The 14,983-nt window shown below is 42.9% G+C and overlaps 1 protein-coding gene across 1 annotated transcript; it reads left to right on the forward strand.

The window, feature by feature from the left end:
- Window positions 1–285: 285 nt before the first annotated feature.
- On the forward strand, window positions 286–13,565 carry LOC311488905 (uncharacterized protein; the record flags this gene model as incomplete). The annotated part of the gene is made up of 3 exons (XM_084545766.1): window positions 286–1,941; window positions 4,521–5,765; window positions 12,210–13,565. The coding sequence occupies 3 exons, from the start codon at window positions 286–288 to the stop codon at window positions 13,542–13,544; spliced, it is 4,236 nt and encodes a 1,411-aa protein (XP_084401892.1). The 3' UTR covers window positions 13,545–13,565.
- Between the last annotated feature and the right edge of the window lie 1,418 nt (window positions 13,566–14,983).

Raw genomic sequence — 14,983 nt, forward strand, 5'->3', positions numbered from 1 at the left:
CTAACACCATCACACTCTCTTACAAGGTCTATCAAGGAAATGTCTATGTTTAGCTGTCAGTTTATTGATTTGAACTTTGTACTGTTTTTATCTCTGTAAGGTGAATAAAACATCTTTCCAAGTCATTAGGATTTATTGTTTTATAGTTTATTACTCAGTTAAGGTCCACACCTCTTCCGAAAATAAGTCTCTGGTGACGCCTCTCGCTTCTTCCTCAAGAACACTTGTTCAATAGCAAAGTCTTCAAAGTACACAAGCTGTCAGTCACTGACACTGTGAGCTGAGATGGCAGAGAAAGGAGTTGAGCTGGATAGAGAAACAATCAGCTGTTCCATCTGTCAGGATCTACTGAAGGATCCGGTGACTATTCCCTGTGGACACAGTTACTGCATGAACTGTATTAAAGGCCACTTTGATGAAGAGGACAAGGACAAAATCCACAGCTGTCCTGACTGCAGACAATTCTTCACAACCCGGCCTGTCCTGGTGAAAAACACCATGTTAGCAGTTTTAGTGGAGCAGCTGAAGAAGACTGGACTCCAAGCTGCTCCTGCTGATCACTGCTATGCTGGACCCGAAGATGTGGCCTGTGATTTCTGCACTGGAAGAAAACTGAAAGCCTTCAAGTCTTGTTTAGTCTGTCTGGCATCTTACTGTGAGAAACACCTTGAACCTCATTTTGATGTAGCTCCATTAAAGAAACACAAGCTGGTGGATCCCTCCAAGAAGCTCCAGGAGAACATCTGCTCTCGTCATGGTGAGGTGATGAAGATGTTCTGTCGTACTGATCAGCAGAGTATCTGTTATTTCTGCCCTGTGGATGAACATAAAGGCCACGACACAGTCTCAGCAGCAGCAGAATGGACTGAGAGACAGAGGGAGGTGGAGGTGAGACGACACAACATCCAGCAGATCATCCAGGACAAAGAGAAAGATGTGAAGCTGCTTCAGCAGGAGTTGAAGGCCATCGCTCACTCTGCTGATAAAACAGTGAAGGACAGTCAGGAGATCTTCACTGAGATGATCCGTCTAATCCAGGAAAGAAGCTCTGATGTGGAACAGCAGGTCAGATCCCAGCAGGAAACTGAAGAGAGTCGAGTCAAAGAGGTTGAGGAGAAGCTGGAGCAGGAGATCACTGAGCTGAAGAGGGAAGACGCTGAGCTGAAGCAGCTTTCAGACACAGAGGATCACAACCAGTTTCTACACAACTACCCCTCACTGTCACCACTCAGTCAATCTACAAACTCGTCCAGCATCAATATCCGTCCTCTGAGGAACTTTGAGGACGTGAAAGCAGCTGTGACAGAGCTCAGAAAGAAACTGCAGGACATTATGAGAGAGACAAGGACAAACATCTCACTGACAGTGACTGAAGTGGATGTTTTACTGCCACAACCAGAGCCAAAGACCAGAGATGAATTCTTAAAGTATTCATGTGAAATCACACTGGATCCAAACACATCAAACAGATATCTGGTACTGTCTAAGAGGAACAGGAAAGTAACATCAGTGAATGAACCACAGTCTTATCCTGATCATCCAGACAGATTCACTGATTGTTATCAGGTCCTGAGTAGAGAGAGTCTGACTGGACGTTGTTACTGGGAGGTGGAGTGGAGAGGAAGAAGAGTTGGTGTAGCAGTCACATACAATAATATCAACAGAGCAGGAAATGAAAGTGGATTTGGACGTAGTGACAAATCTTGGACATTAAATACTTCCAAAGACAGTTATACATTTGTGAACAACAACATCAAAACTCCTGTCACAGGTCGTCCTTCCTCCAGAGTAGGAGTGTATCTGGATCACAGAGCAGGTATTCTGTCCTTCTACAGCGTCTCTGAAACCATGACTCTCCTCCACAGAGTCCAGACCACATTCACTCAGCCGCTCTATGCTGGACTCTGGGTTGCTTTTCTGTCATATGCTGAGTTGATTAAAGTGAAGTAGACAGAGGTAACTTCAGGACCAGAGAGTTAAATTCTTTGTTTCTCTTCATCAACTTGTTTTCTCTCCATGTTTGTTGCTGAGAGTTCATTGTTGTGGCATTTCTGCACAGAGATCAGCTGTCAGTCAAACATTATGGCTGCTACCTTGACATGTTTAATAGTTGTTCTCATGATGTTTCATCACTTTCTTTAGGTGGAGCTCTTTCCTGTGTCTGTTCAGCCATGTAGGATATCACTGCTCATGATGACTTTTATTTCCATGATAATGTAAACTTCTCTGAGCTCTAAATGTCTGCTGAATATTTGTATTGAGGTATTTGTGTCTTGTTGTTTCTCTTCCACTTCATAGCAGAGGAATCAGCCGACCTTCATGGACAAATCAAGATATGGACTAATACACTGAACAATGTACTGCAGGCATGTTAGTTTTATTTAATAACAAAGACCACGACTTAATTGATTCAAATCAGCGTATTCCTACATAGAAAGGGATGGGATGAAAAAGGTTGGAGTAGACGTCAACGAAAAGAGTCAGATCGGGTGGGATAAAAAGGGTTGACGGAATGGGATCAAAAGGGTCGGAGAGGAGGGAATAAAAACTGTAGAAGGAATAGGATAATAAGTGATTGAGGGGATGGGATCAAAAGGGTCAGAGGGAATGAGATGAGGAGAGGTCGGAAAGGATGGGCGAAAAAGGGTCAGAGAGGATGGGATGAAAATGGTCGCAAAGGATGGGAAGGGATGAAAAGGGTCGGAAGGGATGGGATAAAACGGTGGAGGGGATGGGATGAAAAGGGACGAAAAGGGGGTGGGATGAAAAGCACGGAGGGGATGGGATAAAAAGGTTGACCAAATGGGACGAAAAGGGTCAGAGAGGAGGGGATAAAAATAGCAGAAGGGATGGGATGAAAATTGGTCGAGGGTATGGGCGGAAAAGGGTCAGAGAGGATGGGATAAAAATGGTTGCAAAGGATGGGATGAAAAGGGTTTAAGGGGATGGGTTGGGGGGCCTGCCCCAGGGGCTGGGCTGGCTGATGTCCATCCTGTTCCAGAGCAGCTCCCGTTGACCTCCAGACAGATCCAGAGCCAGTCAGTCAATCAATCAGGTGTCCCATTGCTTTGACAACTCTGACCTCATGATGGTGTATTTCTATTTACACATTAATCATCATTCAACGAAGTATGTGCATAGAGAAGTCTGCTGTGGAAAGAATTAGCTGTAGATTCGCCAGATGCTCATTAACTGTTTCTTTAACATGACCTGTACATGTAAACACATCGTTTTTATGATAAAGACACACAGCAGTGTACAATGTGACCTCTTGACTGAATCATGTGATGCCTTTTACTAGTGTGAGATGACATTAGAAACATTTGTTTGTCAAAGACTGAGCGGACTTTGTTGTGACTAAGGATAATTTTTAGCTCATATGTAATAACTGATGAATGACAGTCGAGATATCTTCAAGCTTCACTAGTTACATTTTTAAATATCGACTAGTGAAATTGTTAACGAAGGATCCTGAGGAGCTGCACAAATGTGAGAAGTTCTTTGAACCTGGTTCAAAACGATGTTGGATATATCAATAACAAGTTGTAAAGCAGTTTGTGAACACGTCCAACACATTAAGAACATTGATAATCCTGGCTGATAATAGCTAGCTATTAATTTGATGCCACCTCCAACAACTCCCAGGAGTCTCCACTCTGGTTGGTCTAGGCTAGCCTCTCTGTGCCTCCTGACTGCCTCATCTCTTCATTTCTACCAGGGTCCTGGTCTCATTCTCATTAGACCTTGCCATAGAGTCAGTCACATCTCAAACTGCTAGCCATCAGTCACTTAACCCGTCATCTTGCTCAGTAGATACCAGTTTCCTGCCAGATCATTTCTCTGGACGACAGCAAACCCATGGTCCTTCCTCAGTTGGCCAGCATCAACCTTTACTCAGAGTCAGCTGATCCTGAGACTGGTTGTTAGTCTGGGTTTACTCTGGATCGACTCCCTGAACAGGTCCATCTGGCTTCTTGTCCTCCTTGGTCACCGGACCACTTGTCCCTCCTCTTGACCCCATTCAACCATCCAGCTGACCTTATTCTGGTAAACCACTTTGAAGGGACTCTACTGCCCTTTTGATAAGTCAACCCCAGTTAAACAGTTACTCTGTCTCATGCCTGTTGTTTGCACTAGGGTTCGCCTGCCCTACACCGTGACACAGAAAATCTTAACCTATGATACAATATTTTAAATAATCAGTGATTTCATTAGATTTTCAGATCACACAAGCAAGACAAAACTAGGAGACAAATGTCAGACACTGATCTTTTTCAAAACAAACATTCTACTCTTAAGAAGTTATTGAAGTTGTGTCATTGCTGACACTGTTCTCGAGAAAGCTCAAAGTTTTTTAAACAACTCACACCACCACACTCTATTACAAAGTCTATCAAGGAAATGTGCATGTTTAGTTGTCAGTTTATTGATTTGAACTTTGTACTGTTTTTATCTCTGCATGTTGAATAAAACATCTTTCCAAGTCATTATGTTTTATTGGTTTATAGTTTATTACTCAGATTCTTTCAGGTCACTCCTCTTCAGAGAACAAGGGTGTGGTGATACTTTGTTCAATAGTAAAGTCTTCAAAATACAAGAGCTGTCAGTCACTGAAACTGAGAGCTGAGATGGCTGAGAAAGGTGTTGAGCTGGATCAAGAAACTATCAGCTGTTCCATCTGTCTGGATCTACTGAAGGATCCGGTGACTATTCCCTGTGGACACAGCTACTGCATGAACTGTATTAAAAGCCACTTTGATGAAGAGGACAAGAAGAAAATCCACAGATGTCCTGAGTGCAGACATCTCTTCACAACGAGGCCTGTCCTGATGAAAAATACCATGTTAGCAGTTTTAGTGGAGCAGCTAAAGAAGACTGGACTCCAAGCTGCTCCTGCTGATCACTGCTATGCTGGACCTGAAGATGTGGCCTGTGATGTCTGCACTGGAAGAAAACTGAAAGCCTTCAAGTCCTGTTTAGTCTGTCTGGCATCTTATTGTGAGAAACACCTTGAACCTCAATATAAGTCATATACATTTAAACAACACAAGCTGGTGGATCCCTCCAAGGAGCTCCAGGAGAACATCTGCTCTCGTCATGGTGAGGTGATGAAGATGTTCTGTTGTACTGATATGCAGAGTATCTGTTATCTCTGCTCTGTGGATGAACATAAAGGCCACGACACAGTCTCAGCTGCAGCAGAAAGGACTGAGAGGCAGAGAAAGGTGGAGATGAGACAACACAACATCCAGCAGATGATCCAGGACAAAGAGAAAGATGTGAAGCTGCTTCAACAGGAGCTGAAGGCCATCGCTCACTCTGCTGATAAAACAGTGAAGGACAGTCAGGAGATCGTCACTGAGATGATCCGTCTAATCCAGGAAAGAAGTTCTCATGTGAAGCAGCAGGTCAGATCCCAGCAGGAAACTGAAGAGAGTCGAGTCAAAGAGATTCGGGAGAAGCAGGAGCAGGAGATCACTGAGCTGAAGAGGGAAGATGCTGAGCTGAAGCAGCTCTCAGACACAGAGGATCACAACCAGTTTCTACACAACTACCCTTCACTATCACCACTCAGTCAATCTACACACTCATCCAGCGTCAATATCAGTCGACTGAGATACTTTGAGGACGTGAAAGCAGCCGTGACAGAGCTCAGAAATATACTACAGGACATTCTGAGAGAGACAAGGACAAACGTCTCACTGACAGTGACTGAAGTGGATGTTTTACTGCCACAACCAGAGCCAAAGACCAGAGATGAATTCTTAAAGTATTCATGTGAAATCACACTGGATCCAAACACAGCACACTGATATCTGGTACTGTCTAAGAGGAACAGAAAAGTAACGGGGAGGCATTTTTTCATGACACAAGGGGGGTGGCACGAGCAAAAATAAACAAATAAATCTGCGCCGTGACATGGTTTTCTATTATCTGTCATATCTGTGTGGGGAATTGGCAAATTGTCGCCCCCTGCAGCTGCAGGCGCCCCTGCTTGCTGAGAAGGTGCTGTGCACAGAAGCTGTGTGTGAGAAACGGAAAGGGGAGGGGGGCGCAGGGGACAGTTCACCTCTGGGTCTCTCCCAAATTGAACGGACGGGGGGAAATCCACTGTATAAAAGGGCTAAAGTCAGTCACACCTTGACTTTCTTCCATATAACACACATTTCATTCATAATATTATAAATACAGGCCTATATGTTTTGCACATTTTTGTTTTTATGAATTGTGTGAAATGGCCAAATAAAAATAGGTAATACAAAACGATTATGCGGTCACCAAGGTGAATTGGTTTAGTCTTGACTTCTGGTCGTGAGTGACAGCGCTGGGGGATGGAAATCTGTTGATTGTCTAGTGTCAAATAAATGCAGAGATGGACAGAAAAAGGTCAAAGCCATCAGGTGACCAATTTAGGAAAAAAAGAAAAGATCAAGGTATGCTATGTTCTCTCTGTATGATTAAAGTATCCATGTCATGAATGAAGGGCTAATGTTAATTGGTGGTATACGTTTGTTAGCCTTTTTGCTATGATACTTGCAGTGCTTACGGAATTTTCATATCTGTAGGTAGTTTCAAAGATGAACATTTGCCATTTTCTACAACTCTATTTCGTGTCAAACATAGTTTAATCAGTCATAACTAAAAGTGTGCCAAGCATAGAATTCGAGGCAGTAACCAAGAAGCTAATTGTTCCTCCCTGAAAGACAGATTAATATAGCGTCTAATGACAGACACTTTGCGTGCAAGGGCATGTTTATTTAAATTTGCGGCTCATGAATGTTCTTTTCGCGCGCGGGGGGGTGGGGTGCTCGGAGTGGGTCTCGCCCGGGGCGTAATTCAATGTAGAACCCCAACTGCTTATTTAATTTTGCATTTAATTCATTTCATCCCAGAGGTCTGGAGTTTGCTCCAGAGAGTAGTCCTGTGAAGAAATACTAATGTCATTGGGTCATTCTGATGTAGCTGAATCAATATTGGCGTGAAGTATTTCATGTCCCGTCCCTTAGTGCAGGTTAGGAAGATGTGCTGTGAGAAGAAAACAGAGCAATAGCATGAAGAGAGCAGCAACACGGAAAACACGGATATGGATAAATATTAAGAACATTCAATGTTTCTTTCTCAGCTGTGTTTTTTGTTTTAGTCTTTTGTTTCTGATTTGTACTCACTGTTGCTTTTTTTTCAGGCTTTTCCAAACTGCATGCACTGAGTGTTGCCACCTGAACTTGAAGTTCAGCGATCTGCTTTTAGATATCTTTAGTCATGGCTAAGAAGGCTTCCTCAGTTTCTTGTGGCACGCCAATGTCCTTTGTGTAAGGCACATGTGCAGCTTGCATATTTGACATGGCTTTTGGCTTGGTTAAACTGAGGTGCTGCTTCATTCTGTTAGCCTTGTTAGTGTGTTTGTCTTCCTCCATTCGCAGTAATAGAAGGAGCTCTGCAAGTGATGGCGACTTATTCTTGAGCTGTTTGAGCTGAAGACTGGTGAGTTTCAACATCCTCGACAGAATTGCTTGAGGAGTTTGTCAGTGTCGCAGGCAGCAATCCCACCTTTATTCACCACATAGCTTAATGCTGTACGTAGTTGCTGCAAGTAATCAGATGCCTTCTTCCCAGCATTTTGACTGTTGTTCAAGAATCGTGCAAAAAGCTCATCGTCATCTTCGACAGTGGCATAAGTAGAATCAAGTAGTCTTTTGGTGAGGCTTGAGGCCCTAATGACTTGACTATGTTTGCAACTGGGGGTGAGATGCTTTCAACAATTTTCCTTACCACTGGGCAGTCAGGAATTGATGGGTCATTCAAGCAGAACTCCACGCTGTTGCGCCACGTGTTACAGTCAACCTCAAAGGCTGGCTGAGGAAGTCGCCCAGAAAAAAAGTGGAAAGCGCTAGTTCTTTCCCCTCTTTGAGAGAGAAGGTCTCTTACCGCAATGCCGGTCTGGGGTCTGCAGGAGGCCTGACTCACCTCAGAGGGAGCATTGACAAAGCTAGGGGCTGCAGCTTGGATACCACTGTGTGTGGGAGGTGGCTGAGCTTCTACAGTGTCTTCACTGATCTCAACTGGGGTCTCAGTTCAAATAGATTCACTGATTCTAGCCAGCTCCTCGCGGAGGATACCTCAAAACTCTCTGCTGCTCAACTTGGCTAAGTCTCACAACCCAGAAAGGTAAGTATTTGTTGTACTAAAGCCCACATCACATTTGTAGTGTTTGGTAGTACATGGTCTTTGGTAATGTAAGACATTTGTTTCAAGTGCTTTTACAGCTGTACCATGTACCAGCTATCAAAATCTGTGGCAGGTACTTCAATTATTTTAGCGATTGACCCATATTCCTTAAGGAAGTCAAAGATCTCATTGTCAACCTCTGTGTTAGTTTACCCACTAACTAAAACAGCATTAGGAATCTTGACACCTTTTGTAACAACAATATCAATTTTTAACCAAGGTAAGGATGAAATGTCAATGAAGTTGAAAATGAATTGAATCAATACAGTCAAAATGTCTTAATTGTTAAACTCTCTTTCAAATACACCCAGTTACTCAAAAGGTGTCCATTTCATTTGATTACTAATGGAAATTTATTAATCAAATTTCTCCCTCCTGGCTGGCTTGCCAAGTTTTTACTGTGTGACCCAACTGGCAGGTAAATAGACACTGGACCAGAAATTTCTAGATTCAAAAGGAGGCATAATGAGTAATGATTGGACACCAATGAGTAAGAAAAGACACAGAGGTGAGTTTAAGCAGGATAACAGTATTAAAACTGGGTGCACCCTTTATAAAATTAAAACGTCTGTCAAAAATGAAAAAAAAAAAAATAGTTCACTCCTATTGTTTCTGTAAGTCTTTCCCACTGTCCTACCACATTGACAGGATGACTGAGAAGCATGGAGAAGTCTCTCTTCAATCCAGATGGGTTGGCTCACCCCACCCCCACCCCCTTGTCAGGGAGAGAATTCACTTCAATCCAGAATCCAGGGTATCAAAACCCAGGCTGTATAATATAAAAGGGCTTAAATAAATCTATTCACTTTTTCAACTGTACAGTTTGTACTTTTTACATATCATGAAAACATTACTGATTTCAGTGTTAACGTATGAAATGTGTTATCATCATTGGATTCTGAGGATACTACAGGAAATGCTGGTTTGCTTCTCAGTGGCCACCAGAAATGGCATCAATGTCCCATTCCTTTGCTCTGTACGAGTTGTACCCCATCGTCATCGCAACCCTTCTTTGGATTCAGGGGTGGTCAGAAAATGTTTAAAACACCACAACCATCAACATCATAAATTAAGGCTGTTCCAAATTCCTTGACATCATGCACTTAATACACAGACTCACCCTAACCTCAGCCCAACACCAGTTCATCGTGTGTGCCCGTCATGTTCCAGGTTACATTAAAGTGATTGCCTCATCCAACTTCAGTCCCACAGTTTTCAGCCACCACCTTCGACTAAGACCTCATCTCCTCTATCTCGCATCCGTGTCACCATCTTAAACAGCCTCTCACCTGCTGGGCTTTCTTCGTATTACACTGGTTGGGACTGCTTCAAAGCCTTCCATGCATCCCACCAACTGCCTTTTCCTTCATTAGACGTTGCCTCCTTTACTAGCTTCATCACATACGCTTTATACTATCCAAAACATCTGATCTACCATCCAAACCTAAATCAGTTGTCTCCTTCTTCTTCGGCCTTTGAATTCCTTTTGGAACATAGGCCACTGATGAATCACGTCAGCCCCTCCTTCAAGTCAGAAATCTTATTCTGTGCTTCTTCTCCAGGGGCCTCATGTACTAAGAGTTGCGTAGATTTCCTTCTAAATCGTGACGTAAGTTCAGATTTAGAAGCATTTTGAAGCACATTTCCTTTGTACATCCCGATTGAGCGTACCCGACTCCTCCCTGTCCACGGCCCTTATAAATATGCAACTCCCCGTCCACGCCCATTTTAAATATGGAAATTATATTTAAATTGACTCTGCACCTGAGATTCCCATCTCTGCGCGATCAGAAAACGAAAACATAAGAATGAGTTAGACGGGAAAGAAGAAGAACTTCACAGAAAGAGAATTGGAGACGCTACTCACTGGAGTGGGGATGCGTAAAATGTGCTCTTTGGCACGCTGCCACTTGCATTTGCGCATCACGTATGATCTTCCTGTTGACATTTACAAATTCATGCGATGGCGCTTTTATATCAATGTGTGTGCAGTCGATAGCTCTGATTACATTCAGAAAACCGTCTCTCGCTGCAAATTGCTCTTTAATGTTGACCTGTTCAGATGCATTGTATGGGAATCTGATATACCTGGCTGACATGCGGATAATTCCGTCCCACGGAATTGATGACAGTTTCCCGGTATCACCTCTAAGTGTCGCCAAAGGATCGACATCTGTAGAATCCTACTTACGCCAGCCACGTCGTTGGCGTAGGGACGTACAAAATTCCCGGACATTTCACTCTTGATACATCTGAACTTTTACGTGAGCGAATACTTACGTAACGTTTTTGTACTTAAGCAACGTTCGTACATGGGGCCCCAGGTGTTCTTGGGACCTGTTTGCCCTGTGGGTTCCATGGACAGAGATGGTAAATGGTAAATGGCCTTGCTTTTATATAGCGCTTTTCTACCTATTGGTACTCAAAGCGCTTTACAGTCATAGACACATCTACCCATTTGCTCACACAAGCACACACACATTCACACACCAGTGCCACGCACTGGGAGCAACTGGGTTCAGTGTCTTGCTCAAGGACACTTCGGCATGTGGCACATTCCGGGGATCGAACCGCTAACCCTCTGGTTCGTGGACAACCCGCTCTACCTACTGAGCCACAGCCGCCCCCTTGTACCTCTTCATCTCTTCAGCAATGACTGACGTTTTCCCTGCTTGGTACATGGTCCTGATGTTCCAGGTTGCGATGTTGGTAGGTTGCTTAGAAGATAGAAGATTCCATCACACCCTCTCCCTACGGTTTTCAATATGCGCCTTTATAGTCTCTTCAGTATCTCTGCCTGAAGAGTCTTCTTCTCCAAGGCTTCAGGGGTTTTTGCCCTTCATCAATGTTTCTGTTATCATTTATCTATGTCACGTAGGATTGGCCCATGCATTTCACCAGAGCCCTGTTGGTCAGCATTACCTGCTTCCACCTCTCATGACGAGGACGTAGGGATGAGTTTTGTGAGGCGCCTACATTAGTGGCTTCAGTTTATTCATTTAACTGATGAGTTCCTTGTCCTTCTGTAACCCACTCCTGGGCAAGTATGCCTCGCTCTAAGTTCATAAGGAGCTAAGTTAAGAGTACAATGAACAATACCAACAACAAAAGTATTCAGTTAGCTGCAACTTTAGTTAATGATAAAGTAGCAAAGTCAATACACAATTACCAAAAAAACTTGGGCCCTTTTCTGGTCAAAGCCTGATAACGAAAGAGGCAGGTCAAAGGGATGTAGTGGAGTGAATGACTGAACATGAATGGAGTAAAGATCAAATCAAATGTCTAGAACAGGGTGCCCATTACGTCAATCGCGAAGGTATTGCGGGTAGATCGTGTGCCATTTAAAAAAATGTTTTAGATGTTAGTCTAAACATCAAAAAAGTGTGGGCACCCCTGGTCCAGAAGGACTTGCTGTAGACATTTTCTGTGGCTTTTACTCGTCTATAGCTCCTCTAGCAGCTTTAACAATTTTATATAAATATGTTTAGATTTAAACTGCACTGATTGTTAACAGGGAGTTAATGTTGACTATAATGAGTTTGATTTTATTTCAGCATGAACACCTTTCTTTACAACTATCAATAAAACAATAATACTTTACTGCTGTGATGAAAATAAAATACAGCAAGGTCGAACTGGGACTATGTCTCCTAGCTCAGTCGGATGAAATTAGTTATAAAATATAATAATACTTGAGTGGTGTTTTTGTTTGTTTCTACTATTAAATAAAAAACATGGTCTCTTTCCATTATAGTAGATTTTTCAGAGGACAGGAAACTGGAAACACAATCTCTGAACACAGAGATTCAAAGAAGAATTCCTCATCAGAGTCTGAACGCCCTCATTCTACTTCCTGCTCTCACACACAGCAGCTCCACTCTGTCCACGTATGTCCTGGTTCCCTCCCCTTTAGATCTGCACAACATGTGGTGGAGTATAAAAGCTGACTGGCCCCATTCACTACAGGAACACATGATGTTTAGATCAGAGCTCAGACTAGCTTCACTTCTATCAAAGAGAAACTCACTGAGTCACTGACACTGAGAGCTGAGATGGCGCAGAAAGGAGCTGAGCTGGATCGAGAAACCTTTTCTTGTTCCATCTGTCTGAATCTACTGAAGGATCCGGTGACTATTCCCTGTGGACACAGCTACTGCATGAACTGTATTAAAAGCCACTTTGATGAAGAGGACAAGAAGAAAATCCACAGCTGTCCTGACTGCAGACAACTCTTCACACCGAGGCCTGTCCCGGCGAAAAACGACATGTTAGCAGTTTTAGTGGAGCAGCTGAAGAAGACCAGACTCCAAGCTGCTCCTGCTGATCACTGCTATGCTGGACCTGAAGATGTGGCCTGTGATTTCTGCACTGGAAGAAAACTGAAAGCCTTCAAGTCCTGTTTAGTCTGTCTGGCATCTTACTGTGAGAAACACCTTCAGCCTCATTATGATCCTTTGAAGAAACACAAGCTGGTGGATCCCTCCGAGAAGCTCCAGGAGAACATCTGCTCTCGTCATGGTGAGGTGATGAAGATGTTCTGTCGTACTGATCAGCAGAGTATCCGTTATCTCTGCTCTGTGGATGAACATAAAGGCCACAACACAGTCTCAGCTGCAGCAGAAAGGACTGAGAGACAGAGAGAGGTGGAAGTGAGACGACAAAACATCCCGCAGATGATCCAGGACAAAGAGAACGGTGTTCTGAGAGAGACAAGGACAAACATCTCACTGACAGTGACTGAAGTGGATGTTTTACTGCCACAACCAGAGCCAAATACCAGAGATGAATTCTTGAAGTATTCATGTGAAATCACACTGGATCCAAACACAGTAGACAGACATCTGATACTGTCTGAGGGGAACAGAAAAGTAACATCAGTGTATCAACAACAGTCTTATTATCATCATCCCGACAGATTCACTGATAGTTCTCAGGTCCTGAGTAGAGAGACTCTGACTGGACGTTGTTACTGGGAGGTGGAGTGGAGTGGAGAAGTTGGTGTAGCAGTCACATACAAGAATATCAGCAGAGCAGGAAATGAATGTCGACTTGGGTATAATGACAAATCTTGGACATTATATTGTTCCAAAGACAGATATATATTTGTGTTCAATGACACTGAAACTCCTGTCTCAGGTCCTCTTTCCTTCAGAGTAGGAGTGTACCTGGATCACAGAGCAGGTATTCTGTCCTTCTGCAGCGTCTCTGAAACCATGACTCTCCTCCACAGAGTCCAGACCACATTCACTCAGCCGCTCTATGCTGGAATTTATGGTTACATGTGGGAATCCAGTGCAGAGTTGATTAAAGTGAAGTAGACAGAGGTAACTTCAGGACCAGAGAGTTAAATTCTGTGTTCTTCTGAGATCAGCTGTCAGTCAAACGTTATGGCTGCTACCTGTTTAATAGTTGTTCTCTTGATGTTTCATCACTTTCTTTAGGTGGAGCTCTTTCCTGTGTCTGTTTAGCCATGGAGGATATCACTGCTCATGATGACTTTTATTTCCATGACTATCTTTAACAGAAAACTGTAAAGTTTTTGCACTGAAAATGTATGTTGGTTTTGAATATTCGTATTGGTTGATTTGTATGTTGTGAAAATGGCATCTCCAATCACTTTTTGTTTTACAACTCCCTGGTCATCATGATCACTGTTTACAAGGATGGCATTCATTATTTTCTTTTACATAACTCAGATAAACAGAGTGAATATGTTGATGTGAACCCATTCATGATATCATTGTACAAAACTTGTAAATCAGTTGTTTTTGTTTAACAGTTTAAGTGTTTAATGAACTGAACAATCAGTAAAGTTGTTTTTTCCTCAAGAGCAAATAAGATATTTATGTCTTCATTCTCCCTCTAATCTTTAGCAGAAGATGTTAAGATAGACAGACAGATAGATATTAGATTGATATTTAGTACTTTTACCACCCAGAGTGGTTACGCTAGTGAAGTCGATAATAAAAGAAACAACAAACTGCAGCAGCAAACGTCCACAACTGCTCACATACAGGGATGAACGGGACGCATCTTTTCGAAGCTACACGGCGTGCAGAACTACTTTGTCATTTTTATTGCAACCTGTTGGGGACTCCTTACCAGTCCCTTAGAACTAAAGACGCTACTCAGATGAGTAGTGAAACTTCTTTGCACAAAAACACAAGGGAAACATTTGGTGTTTCCATTATTTATAGGTTACTATGCTATTATCCAATGGCGGGTCGTCCATTGTTATTATTCCACAGCTATAGAAACCATCAACATCATACGGATACGCAATAAAACAGGATGTTGCATCGTAGACAGGTATCTCATATAACGAGATGAATGTCATTACTAAAGAAACTCACTTAGAACAATTCATAAAGTCTCCTCTCTCTCACTGTAGCTGGGCACCAGTGCCACATACGTCAAATCCGACAGAAGCATCAAAGTCGACCCAATAAAATGGCAAAAATATACATAAAATATGTAAATATAATTACTTTTACTCACCAGAACTTAAGAAGCAATTTAGAGTTCTCCTCGGAGCGTGTCAAGCAAGGGTAGCGCTCATAGATGCTGACCTGAAAGTGGCGCACATACCCTTTTCCAGACTGGGTCAGGCTAGCCAGCTCCGGGATCGGGCGGCTCACAATATCCAGCTTTCCCTTCAGTCTGCTGTGAAAATGTCTTTCTAAGAAGATCTGCAACCAAATCGATACCTTCTCCTCCTACCGCCATCGTAGGTTCCAAAAATAGCTAACAAAACGTT

The sequence above is a fragment of the Chelon labrosus genome, assembly GCF_963514085.1.
Source record: "Chelon labrosus genome assembly, chromosome: 6".
Lineage (NCBI taxonomy): Eukaryota > Metazoa > Chordata > Actinopteri > Mugiliformes > Mugilidae > Chelon > Chelon labrosus.